The sequence below is a fragment of the Quercus robur genome, chromosome 1 (assembly GCF_932294415.1).
Source record: "Quercus robur chromosome 1, dhQueRobu3.1, whole genome shotgun sequence".
In the NCBI taxonomy this organism is placed as follows: Eukaryota; Viridiplantae; Streptophyta; class Magnoliopsida; order Fagales; family Fagaceae; genus Quercus; species Quercus robur.
Window position 1 is genome coordinate 15,456,363 of NC_065534.1, and position 13,878 is coordinate 15,470,240.

The 13,878-nt window shown below is 36.1% G+C and overlaps 1 protein-coding gene across 1 annotated transcript; it reads right to left on the reverse strand.

Annotated features, from left to right (window-relative positions):
- Nucleotides 1-1,594: 1,594 nt before the first annotated feature.
- Nucleotides 1,595-4,800, reverse strand: LOC126722969 (uncharacterized mitochondrial protein AtMg00810-like). Its single transcript, XM_050426174.1, has 2 exons — nucleotides 4,297-4,800; nucleotides 1,595-1,708 (listed from the first exon to the last, which is right to left on the reverse strand). The coding sequence occupies exons 1-2, from the start codon at nucleotides 4,798-4,800 to the stop codon at nucleotides 1,595-1,597; spliced, it is 618 nt and encodes a 205-aa protein (XP_050282131.1).
- Between the last annotated feature and the right edge of the window lie 9,078 nt (nucleotides 4,801-13,878).

Below are 13,878 nucleotides of genomic sequence, written 5' to 3' on the forward strand. Positions count from 1 at the left end.
ACAAAGTCCTAATATAACTAGGAAAGTGGTGTTTTTCAGCTGGAAATTTTGTGCACCAGATTTGGAAGCTTCTGAAAATAAACCCCATCAAATCTGCGTATTAGAATTGTAGGCAAAGAAACATTCCAAAACGTCAGTAGTACAGGTGCAGCAATTTCAAGCCCAATTTCGACCTTGATGCAGCTCGTATCTCTCAAAACATGAAAGTTGTAGAGTTTTGTCTTGGTGTTCCATAGCTTCTTGAATCATCTCAATCGGATCTTGGATGAGAGAGTTATGCCCAGATTACGAAGCGATGTCAAAGTTGTCAAGAATTGCCCAATTAGCTACGTTTTGCACTTAACGCCTCCATTTGCATCCTAAACCAAAATATAAGAATAATGAGTACATTTAGGCACCAAATAAATATAAAAGACTAAATATTAAGGGAGAAAAATATGACAATTTGCATTCTCATCAGTACACAACTTTAGTCGGATTCAGCAGTGATAGGCCAAAAACGTATTAACCCATTGTGATTAATTAGCCAAGTTTATTAATTAATCAAATTAACATGCAAAGCACGTGGTAGCAAAAACAAATCACCAATTATACTAAGTGTGCAATGGAAATTAAATTGACATGGTGATTTGTTTACGAATGGGGAAAACCTACACGGTAAAAACCCCACCGGGTGATTTTAAGGTCACCACTCTCTAGAATCTACTATTATCAAAACAAGCGGTTACAAGTAAAAGAATCCCAATACCTTTTACCAACCTACAATTGAACCCTTATCCCAATACCCAATTGGACTTGTTTTATAGTGACAATCTCTCCTTGTAATGCACGACTCCCAGTATGTGACTAACCAATTGCGCGAATCCCAGTACACGATTTCAATCACCAACTAGAGAAGGTTGTTGGGTGCAAAGTTCTTCAGTTCATCCAGACGATGAAGATTAAAAAGATACTTGGTTACAAAACCCTACGATGCACAAACACATCAGCTTCTTCACAGGAGAGATGAACTAGGGCAAATTCTGTCTCCGGTCACAATTTGCATGAACAAACTTTGCTCAACACTTGTACAACTTGTGTGACCTTTGACGGCCCTTAAAATAATTATTTTATATGTCTAGGGTTGTGAGAAAAGAAAGCCCAAACACATAATCACGAATTGGAAGAAAACAGAATAGAAAAATCTGTTTTTCTTAAACCTTGACAAATAGCTATTTGTCAAGTTGCTATCGAGCCATTGGTCTTGAACAGCTCTTAAAACTCGATAGATGCTAGCTGTTGAGCTAGTTGTCGAGCTTTAATGACAGACACTTTCTCAGCTTGAATCTTGGACAGACTTGCATGGCTTTAACACTTGATCTTGAAGTAAGGTTTCTTGAAGTATTAAACACATCCTAGATTAACCCAAATAGAAGTAAAGTGCGTTTTGTCAAAGGATTAGCAAATTACATAAAATAGTGACATATGTTCCTAACAAGTGAAACACATATGTCCTAACAAGTAGCTTCGTCCACGTCCTTTCCTTGAACACTTCAGGTATGCAAGTGTCCTCAATGGTATCCAATTTAACAACCTTTTCCATAATTATCGTGGCTCACTTGTAGCAGTTGTTGTAGGCCATGTCTGTTTCAACAGACTTGAAGTTGTCAGAATCTGTGCGAGCACGCTTGGAGGATTTCTTGGACGCTGAATGCTTGGTGGGAGACATCTGCACATGTACACAAAGAACAGAGAAAGGAAACATGTGCACAAACACAAAAATAGAGCACAAACTTGATTAGATTCAAGTTAGTCCAAAACAGAAGTATAAAAACTTAAAACACAACATAACAAAGTTAAAACAACATGCTTTAAGTGCTAAAACATGTAAACATTACCAAAATGCAAGAAAAATAAAAGGTAATAGTGCATGTACGTGCATCTAGTGTGCATGTGTGTGCATGATGTGATGCATGGTGTGTGCCTAGTGTGTGCCTCGGTGGTGCATGGCATGGCATTCTGAGACACAAATTGGGCAAAATGTGTAAAACACACACCTAATGATTAAAACATGGTACCCAAGTTCAATCAAGGGTATTCCCAAAAATCGGAACTCATTTTAGTCCAAATCAATACAAAAATGTCAATTGAACATTTTGACAAACACTTGGCATGCAACACTACACTACATGAATGGGCAATGCATAAACACATAGAAAAATGCCTCAATACAAGTGTAAAATACCACAAGAGGCCAACACAGATACACAAAAATGAAATAGGATACAACCCAATCAAAATTTTGAAAAAATTTTGCTTAAAAATCATGAACCCAACCCCTTTTTCGAAAATCCCCAATTTTAAACCCTAAGTTAATTTCTGCATAATCTAAGACAAAAATGAAAAGAATGTTTAAGGAAACATACCTTGAAGTTGATTTTGCAGAAAATAAGCTTGAAAATGATGGGGTTGTGAGAGAAAAAATATTTGGGTTAAGAGAGGTTCAAGAGAGGCAATGCGAGGGAAATAGAGAGTGTTTAAAAAATTGTCACATCAGCCTTATAAAAATGAAAACACTTGTTTTTCGCGGGTTAGGCAGTTGCAAAATTAGTTGCGAAAAAACACCACTGAAGCACAGAAGCTTTCGCGGGAAGCTTTTAGTCACGAAACAATCGCGATAGCCTCTGTATGAAACTTGTGTTTTTCCAGTTTTTGCCTAAAAATCATTTCACAGGAAGTGCTTGGTCGCGAAATAGTCGTGAGACAGTTGCGATACTCTCTGTATGAAAATGAGATTTTTAGATTCCCTTAAACTATTTTTACAGGAAGCTCTTAGTCGCGAGCTTCTCGCGAAAATGCCTCTGAACAAGTTTTTGAAGAACAACACAAAAATGCATTTTGAACAAAAACTAAAAGCACAAAAGTATAAAATCACTTTCAAAAACATATAAAATACTCAAAAATCTTTTTGGGTTTGATCGGCAAGTAATTGAGCATATACATCACATTTGAACATGTACAATCACGCAAATGAGATAAGCAAGAATTGAACTAAGTCTTGTGTGTTGTGGGTGAGTATCAAATGTGGAATAGTCCTTAGACGAGAGTGAAGTTTCAATGATCAATTCAATCAGGTCATACACAACTAATACTAAGTCAAGTGGACTATCTCAATTATAGAAATGAGCATATATGACCTCCCACAAGAAAATGATTACAAATCTTAGAAGCTTTTCATTTGGCTTCTGTACAAATCATAACATTTGATCATATTTTGAACAAATACATCTCTTTTTGAGATTGGTGCTTGAAATTTTTGATATTTCAATATTGAGAGTTAGTCTTTGGCATTTTAAGCACCATACATTTCAATTTTAAAATGTCGCTTTCCCTTTTTCCTAGTCAAATACTAATATGTGCGACGGTTTTTGCAGCTCATAATTTCTTTTTTATTTTGAGATTAACATTTGGTGAGCTCTATTGCAAAAACATAAAAATAAAGGTGGGAAGATATATAGGCACAAGTTTATGCAAGTATCAAGATCATCAAGACCATTGACCAATCATTCATAACAAGCTTGAAGATCTATTTACAACAATCACACATAGTTTTCAAGATTTCTCCCACAAAGATATATGTGCATACATAACAAGCTAAGCTTGTAAATGTACTACACCATTAGTATGAAGGTACTAGGCCAAACTCATATGTGATATACACAACACAAGCGATCAAACTTTTTGGAGATTTTTCAATTTTTATGAGTTTTTGAATTTTTGAACACACTAAAAAACAGAACAAGTAAAGTAAGATCAACAAAACAACAAGTACAAAACAAAACTTGTAAAAGAAACATGACATCAACTAACTGAACATGTGATACCTCTAAAGCAAGTATGCAATAACGAACAAAATGAGGTCACATAAGAGATAAGAGTTCAAGGAATGATACCGACACCAATGGTCTTACGCAAGAATTCAAACCTCGGACCATCAAGAGGTTTCGTGAATATGTCTACCTTTCGGTTGTCAATGTTGATAAACTCTGGACACACAATCTTTTCCTCCACCAAGTCTCGAATGAAGTGATACTGGATCTCGATATGCTTTGATTTCGAGTATTGAACTGGATTTTTTGACAAGTTTATGGCACTAGTGTTATCATAAAACACACACATAGTGCCTTAAGTAATCCCATAATCATGTAAGAGCTTCCTCATCTATAATAGTTGTGCACAACAACTCCCCACTGCAATATATTCAGCTTCAGCCGTTGAAAGAAAGACTAAATTTTACTTTTTGCTCATCCAAGAGACCAAGTTATTTCTAAGATAGAAACAACCACCGAAAGTGCTTTTCCTATCATCAATGCACCCAGTCCAGTCAGCATCTGAATATCCAGCCAAGCACTCATTTGAGTCTCTTGAATACCAAATTCCATAATTAGATGTTTCATTGATATAGCGAATAATTTGCTTGACTGCCGTCAAGTGGGACTCCTTTGGAGCTGCCTGAAATCGTGCACATACCCCCACACTAAAAGCGATGTCCAGTCTACTTGCAGTGAGATAGAGAAGACTACCAATCATGCTTCGATAGAGTGTAGGGTCTACGTCCACACTGGCTGCATCAAGGCTCAATTTTGCTGAGGAACTCATGGGAGTAGAAGTATGTTTCTTAAAGTCTAAACTGAATCTTTTGACAAGATTTTTGGCATATTTCTCTTGAGAAATGAATATCCCATCTTTCTGTTGTTTCACTTGAAATCCTAGGAAGTAGTTTAACTCTCCCACCATGCTCATCTCAAATTCCCATTTCATTTCTTCCGAAAATTTTTAAGCTATGTGATCGATTGTGGATCCAAAAACAATGTCATCCACATACACTTAAGCGACAATGAGAGATTTCTCATCTCTTTTAACAAACAATGTTCGATCGGCTTGACCTCTCTTGAAACTATGATCCAATAGGTATGTGGTGAGGCGATCATACCAAGCTCATGGTGCTTGCTTCAGCCCATATAATGCTTTCTTCAACCTTTGCACATGATTTGGAAAGTGAGGGTCTTGAAACCCCTTTGGTTGCTCAACAAACACTTCTTTGTTTAGAAAACCATTCAAGAAGGCATTCTTCACATCCATTTGGTATAGTTTGAAGTTCATAATACACGCTATGGAGAGAAGAATTCGGATTGACTCTAGTCTTGCTACTGGAGCAAATGACTCATCAAAGTCTATGCCTTCAACTTGAGTATATCCTTGAGCCACCAATCTAGACTTGTTTCGGACAACTTCACCATCTTCATCGGTCTTGTTCTCGAAAATCCACTTCGTTTCGATAACATGTGTATCCTTGGGACTTGGAACCAACTCCCATACATCATTTCTAACAAATTGATGTAACTCTTGGTGCATGGACTCTACCCAATTCTCATCTTTTAAAGCTTCCTCTACTTTCTTGGGTTCAAATTGAGCAAGATAACAATTGTACGTCACATGATTCACACTATAGCTCGGTCCTCTTCTCAAACGAAGTCTCTCATTTAAATCACCAATGATATTGCTTGTGGGATGATTGAGAGTTACTCTTGACGATGGTCTCTTGGAAGTGGAAGGTTCCTTATCATGAGAGATTGGAGGTTGGACTTCCAGAGGAGTGAGTGGACTTGAAGATCCTTGTGTTGATCTAGTCTCCCTTCTTGATATAGGAGGTGTAGACTCATTTTCCGGTGATTCTTTCTCAACATCATCACCTTGAGACATATTATCATCACCCTCATTCTTCTTAAGGTTCAGTCCCTCACCATCATCATCAATATCCTTTTCTGAGATGGTGTCATCTATGACCACATTTATTGATTCCATCACCGTTTTAGTGTGCTTATTGTACACTTTATATACTCGGCTATTTGTGGAGTATCCTAGGAATATCCCTTCATCACTCTAAGCATCAAATTTTCCAAGATTCTCCCTATCGTTTAGAATGTAACACTTACTTCCAAATATTCGGAAATATTTCACCTTTGGCTTCTTTTCTCTCCAAATTTCATATGATGTCCTCTTTGTCCCTGCACGGAAGAAAATTCTATTCCCAATGTGACATGAAGTGTTCACTGCTTCAGCCCAAAACTTCTGTGGAATGTTTTTGTTGAGTAACATGACTCTTGCTATCTCTTGGATCACTCAGTTCTTCCTTTCAACCACCCCATTCTGTTGTGGAGTCTTTGGAGTTGAAAATTCCTTCTTGATACTGTGCTCATTGCAAAAAGTTTCAAATTTTGCATTTTCAAATTCCTTCCCATGATCACTTCTGATTTTGACTATGGGAACTCCCTTTTCATTTTGTAGCCTCTTGCATAACCTTTCCATCTTATCACATGCTTCTGACTTCTCTCTAAGAAATTCTACCCAAGAGTACCTTGAGAAATCATCAACTACCACCATAATGTAGCGCTTTCCGCCCATGCTTTCAGTTCTCATTGGACCCATTACGTGAAGTAGCAACTACATTTACTTTAGGGTGGGCTGACTTTGTTTGTTTTCCCATTTGACATGGACCACAAACATTCTTCTCAATTTTTCCAAACTTTGGTAAACCAACCACTGCTTCAAGCTTTGAGACTTTTGCCACTTGCTTGTAATTTGCATGCCCAAATCATTGATGCCATAACTCCAAAAGGTCCACTCAAGCACTTCGACATGCTATGCTTAGTTTGGGAATAACCCCATAACAATTGTCGGTGGTCCTAAGTCCCTTCAAAACTTGAACACCTTCTTCATTTAGGATTAGACATCTTTTCTTTGAAAATTGGACTAAGAAGTCTTCATCGCATATTTGAGTGATGCTCAGCAAATTCACTTTCAACCCTTTAATGTACAGCACATCAGTCAATAAGGGTAATCTCGGAATATCAACAGTTCCCTTTCCAAGACTTAAGAGTGGCTACCATCTCTAAATGTCACAAAGCCATCTTCCTTCTCTTTAAGAGTTTTGAACAAAGATTTATCTCCAGTCATATGCCTTGAACAACCGTTGTCAATATACCACAAACATGAATTAAACACTTTCAATGTAGTATGAACAAAAAGACAAGCATGAGATAGGCATTCTTGACCATCAAAGCAAGACTCATCTTTCTTAACTTCATTCATAGATGAGTGAAGCTTTCTTTTCAAACCATCAAGTTTATCACACAAATGTCTATTCCTTCTCTTATATTTATCAATTAAGGAATTCGACTCACACAAGCTATTATGAATATCATGATTCCTATGAACTAATGATTTCAGCATGTGTATAAAGATTCTAGCATGTTTCTTTGATTTGAATAACTCTAAAAGCTCATTACTAGGACAATCTCAAATATGCTCATTGAGTCATTATCACAAATAGGCCTGTTCAAGAATTCACCGACACCAACAAAACCGCCCGAACCGCGCCGATCCGACCGCTAAAAGCTCCATCGAAGGTTCTCAGTGTGATGATCGGTAGGCTTTTTCCGTTTACAAAGTTGGCTGGTGCGATGGTCGGCAGCAAGATTTGCAAACCGAAGAGAAACCGATCCGAACCGATATATATATATATATATATATTATTTTTTTAACTTATACATATATAATATATAATCATTCATTAGTTTTAAAATAAAAGAAATTGAGAGGGAGAGAGAGAGAGTACCAGTTTGGTGTGAAACTGAGAGAGGCATGAAACTGAAAGAAGCAAAGGAAGAAGAAGGAAAACTAGGGTTTAGGTTAATTTAGTTAGAAACAACGCCGTTTCATTAAATTTTTTTTTTTTTAAATCTGATTCAAAACGACGTTGTTTTGGAACCATTTTAAAATTTTACTACCAGGTTCAAAACGGCGTCGTTTTAGTGTTAGAGTTTTTTTTTTTTAAAAAGGAACGCCAAGAATGACGTCGTTTTATTTAGAGGTTAGGCTAAATTTGAAAAATCTTTAGTTAGATGCAGACCTCTCATCACTCTCTCTCATCTGCCTCTTCTCTCTCTCTATCTGTCTCTCTCTCTCATCTCCCACCTACCTCCGCCGCTCGCCACCACTCACCAACAACGTCTTCTACAGCTTGATGGCAATGTTCTCCAAGCTTTCCTCTCTCTTCTCTCCTTTGTCATGGCTGTTATATAGAAATTTCTAGAGTATGTTTTGATGCTCAATAACAGGTATGTGAATTTGTATAATGCTCAATACCTAGGCTACCTCTCCTTGGCTCCTTGCTATGCTTCTATAAATATTGGGAATTTGTTTGAAAATTTTGTGTGGAAATTAGATATATATATAGAACATGTTTTTTTTTTTTTTTTGAATATTTGGGTTGTTTGATAATTCTGTGTGGCTTGTTTAAGGATTGATTTGTTTTATTTTTTATTTTTAATTTATATGTTTGTTTTATTTTTGCACCGCATCGTTAGGGTGAACCGAAACTGGAGTAGACCGGTTCCTGCCCCTTTACATGTGAGGTGTGGTCAGGCATGAGGGAAACCACACCCTATAGGTGCGGTGCAAAAATTCCCCCCATAACCAACCGCACCGCATCGTGTACAGCCCTAATCACAAACACCTTTACTATGCTTCATGTTTGCCTTTGCCATAGCACTATCCATAGCAAGCGAAGGGGTCTAAGATCACACTCAGGTAATAAAACCACAACAAGTGTACCTGCTCTAATACCAATTGAAAGCTCGAAAATGTGTTAAAACACAAGAGCTGTTTAGACCCCCAAATTAAAAAATTACGGCTCGATAGATTTTACTCTAACTTATACTAATTGCGGAATAGAGTAAATGAGAGCGGATAAACAAATAAACTACTCTAAGGCATATTCAATATAACGTAGCAGTAATATGAAAGCTAAAAGAGTAGGGAAGAAGAATGCAAACACAAGATAACACGCCGATGTGTTATCGAAGAGGAAACTGAAGTACTCAGCGTAAAACCTCTTCACCACCCTCCAAGCGGTAATCGATCCACTAGACAATCAGTTGGGATACATGGGTTAGCAAGAGACCCTCCAAGCCTAATCTACCCGATGCACCTAAACCCTCCAAACTCCTACTCCAATAAGATTTCTCGGAACCGTGTCTTGTCTAGTTCTCCAGATCCCGCAATACACCCGATTGCATCCGCCAAAGCCTGGCTTCTTCCAATACTTCCCAGCAGCACCAAAACCTCACTAAATACTCCGAAAGGGTGTGGTAAGTGTTTGGGTTATCAACCTATCAATGGTATGGAAATGGAGAAGTAAGAGTTGAGAAAAATCCACAAGCAATTGTGTAGAGAATTGTGAGTATAACAATTTCTAACTCTCAAGGTTTGTGGCTAGGGTTTTCTCTCAGAAGCACTCCTCAACATCTGTGGGTAACGTGGGTATATATAGTGTAAGTACAGAAAGTGTGTATCAGAAATGATAGTTTGGCAAAACAGAATGTTTCATGGGTATCTCGCGGGAGGGCCTAACCCGCGAGACACTCACGAAACACAGTTGTCTTCATCCTGTCCTGACTCTTCGCATTCCAGTCATGTGCAAGGCACATGCATCACTTCATGGGATGCTTACTCGCAAGCTACCCATGAAAACACTTCAGTCTTCAATTTGCCTTGAGTCTTCACACTCTCTCTTTCTCACACACAACCCTTACAAATAAATCCTACATGAAATACAGGGTACAAAAGATTGAACAGAATTACAATCAAATTTGATACAGAATTAAAGCCAACAAAACACATAGTTGTAAATTACAACTTTACGGCATGCATACTTCATACTCGACAACTGACCAAATAAGTGACCCTCCAAGCCATTGAGCTACATTTGGATTTTACACAGAAAAGTAGTTGGTACCTGAATGCATTAACTTTACTTTAGGAACCTTCACCAACAGCCTCAAAATTTGGGGATCATTCACTGTAAAAAAATCTGATAAATCTGTCTATATTGGGTAATGGGTACCTGTAGTCCGTAGTTTTTTTTTTTTAGGGTTGTAGTCCGTAGTTTTATTAGAAGGTAGTTGAAATTGTGAAATTATAAAGAGATAAAGGAAACTGCTGAACAATATTGGTGCGTACAGTTGGTTCGTCCTGTTTCACCGGCCCGGCAGCTTCATTCCTTGGAATTTCTTGATTTTCCACAATGGACCAAAACTGTACATGTTAGAAATTTCTACATACCAACCAATTTATTATACTTTTCTAATTCAGCAAAAAAGAAAAATTATTATACTTTGCTAGGTTTTCTTATTTTTTTTAAGTGCTAGCTAGCTAGAATCAATTTCTAATTACATTAAGGGTAGTGTTAAAGGACACTGAAAAACTGTTTTATCAGATTTTGATCAGCTTTATAAGGTGTGGAGTTTTTTTTTTTTTTTTGAGAAAAGGTGTGGAGTTAGTGGTGCTATCTTTTTTAGTTCAGCTTATTATTTCAGTATTTTCAGTTTTTCTTATCAATTCATACCAATTTTTTATTAGCTAGATCCTACCATAATTCATCTTTTTATACTGTATCTTAACATTTCCCTTACGTTAAAGCCCATAGCAGCCGTTCTGGTATGATTGGTTTGTAAGGGGGGCAGAAATACGACATTGTTGTGTGGGATATTTGCTAGGGAGATTCTATGTCTCCATCAAGTTCAGAATTATTTTTGCTGTGTCCAAAAAGGTATCCAATGCCGCTAAGTCCGTTTTATAGAAGCAGACAAGAAAGAAAGAGAGAGTTCAGATATGACAAACGAAGAGGAGAGAACAAATAGGGACCATTGATTGTATGCATGGGATGCTCTAGGCTTAGATAACCTGGGTACAGCTACGTACTGTGAAGTGTGAACTCATCTAACAAATATTATGATCAGATAAGGTCAAGGATAACATGAGCTTAGACCTATGCTATCACAACCATAGCTCTTGCATATTTGGAACCAAATATTGTTTTAATATGTGGTTATTATGACTTTATACCAGGATGGACTTAGGATTTTAAGCTAGCGGGGACTAGAGTATAAAAAAATTAAAATAAATGAATCTAAATAAGCATCCATATAATATTAAAAAATTATAAATACTTAAAAACGTTATTTCTAAATACATTAAGATGCAATTATTTACTAACAAAGACAAAAACAATAACAAAATAATGTTTTTTTAATATTAAGCTGACTAGGATTTTTTTTTTTTTTTTTTTTTTTTTGTGTTGAAGTTAGAGCATTTACAGTGGTGGTGCTAAAAATTTTTAACTTTTAGCACCTCAAAAATTACTTTACCTATTTTACCACCCCACTTTATAATACAACCAATATCAGATGTTCTATTTTTTTTTTTATCACTTCATTTAAAATAATATAAACAACTCAATAAAATAATAAAGGAATCGAGAGAATTTGAGTTGTTTAATTGAATGAAGAAATATAATCTTAATAAAATATTGTATTTTATTTTTAACAACTTGTTACAGTCAACTAATATTTATACTAGTTTACTGTAGTTTCCAAAAATTTCGCTTTAACTTCTCTAGTAACACATGATTTTTTGGTTCTTTAGTGGTAAAATAGTTTTTTTTTTTTTGCTAAAATACAATCACCATTTTGAATGTTTTTATTGTTTTCGTTAAGTTTTTTTGTTGGATAATTGTTATTTGGGTGAGCCTAGTTAGACTTATTGAAGATAAAGAAAGCAGCCTAAGGTTTTGGAAGGAGTCTAACTATAAAAGTAAAATATATAATATCTAAAAAAAAATTGGACCCGGGGCCCGGCCCCCCTTGGGCCCCACCTGGAAAAAAAAAAAAAAAAACAATTCTACTTTTTACACGTGGTGTAGCTTGACATGGTCTTGATGACCAACATAACTCTCAATAATTCCAATTTCCCTACTAAAATCAAAAGTGAGAGCAAAATTTATACAACATTTTTGGAGTATAATAATGTTGTATTCCCTATTTTTATGTAAATGGTAGGTCCTACTATGAATTGAATTAGTGAAACTCAATATATCATGTGAGATGAAGCCGTACGATATTACTGTACTCTTCCAAAATATTGTATAAAACTACCTAAGAGAAAGAGACACACACATAGTAAATTTAACACAAAAATTGCATTTCAATTTCCAAATAAATGCTAACGGGCTGCTATTTCTTGTAAGAGTAAAAGATATAAGTTCATCTGGTTCTACTTTTAAAGATTGCAAAAGTGCTTTTAGAGTTTTAAAGCTCTTTTAGGTTCTCAATTTTTTGCTAAAGAACTTAAAAAGGAGTCTCTTTAAAGTTGTTTTTAGCTTTAATTAAGACTAATATTGAAATTTAGAGTTTTTTTTTTTGTTTAAAAAAATAATTATAATAACTTAAAATTAACTGTAAGGACTCAATTTGTAACGACCCCAAATTGGTTTATTGGGCTCAAACGTTAAAGGCCCAAACAATAAATTTGTAGAAAGTGGGCTGAAAGGCTAGGCCTTGGTCACCGGATAGTGGTTAGTTATGGTGTTCATGGTGGTCGCACAGAGATGAACTAAGTTTGTCCATGGACTTTGTCCATTGAGCTTCATGTTCTTATTTTTCCTTTCCTCTTTCTCTTTTTTCCCCCCCGGGTCTCTTTTGGCGCATGAATCCTTACATTTAATAGCCTTTCTCAATTGATCCTGACCTTCCATCTGTCGATCAGGCAGGTAACCACTCGAGTGCCTGTCCTATCAGTCGCCTCCCCCCACTTTCTGTTAGTTGCAATAACCGAAGTCACACTGTTCAGCGGTCTTTTCCCATCAATGTGGCTAGGACGTTTGTTGGCGCATTCAATGCGGAGGTGACATCTTTTCCTTGAACCACTCTCACACTGTACCCCCACGCGAGTCCCATTTTACTCCCCTTTTCTTCGGGAGCGCTTTGGAGTCTGCCTTTGATGAAGTGTCGCTCTTCCCTTTTAAGCCTTGGGATGCCGAGGACTAGGTCATCCTCGACTGCATCTCTAGGTCATTTGGACTTTCGCTACTTGTCCTCGGCAACTACTCTCCTCGGCGCGAGCCTTGGGCCCTAATGGAAAGTGGGCTAGGACCACAAATTCTCTGGCCCCACATTAACTATTCAGGGTTTATAAATTCAGAATTTAAAGTATTATTTAATATTATTTTTCAAACACTCTAAATGCTAAATTCTCATAAGGAAAAATAAAAATAAAATAAAATAAAGAGCTTTTTATACTATTTTTGTCCCTAAACTTTAAAAAGTTCATTTTGCATTCCTAAATTATTGAAAAATTCATATTTCATCCTTAAACTATTGAAAATGTTTTATTTATGTTCTTAAATTTTATTAAAAGTTTGTTTTTCATCCCTAAACTAATGAAAAAGTTCTTTTTTCATCCTTATTTTTGTCTCTATGCTATTCAAAAAAACTCTTTACAAAATTTAGGAATGAAAAAAAAATTTTAAGTTTAAAAACGAAAAACAACTTTTAATAAAATTTAGAACTAAAATAATATTTTACCCTAAAACTTTATATCGCAAAAGTTCTACCACTAAAGATCTTCCTGTAAATCTGTACTTCTTAGAGTAATTCCACAGAGACACGTATATAATATAGTCTAATCGGATGGTTTTCTTTTAACTTCGTAAATCAATGATACTTTTCACTGTACTAGTGCATTGTCATGACTTATTAGGAGGACCGTTTGTTTTGTCACGGTTGTATCTTCCAAATGAAGGAAAGATAGTAAAACAGCAGCCGAGTAGATGGTAGAATAAAGGAAGAATGAGAAAGTGGGAACGACGGTATAAGTATTTATTTTTTAATTAAAAAGATAAGCTTAGAAAATTGGAAAAAAAAAAACTACAAATTGTCAACATCTCTTCTCTCTCACACCTAGTTTTTTGTGAATTCCAACTTCTTCTATTTCTAGCTC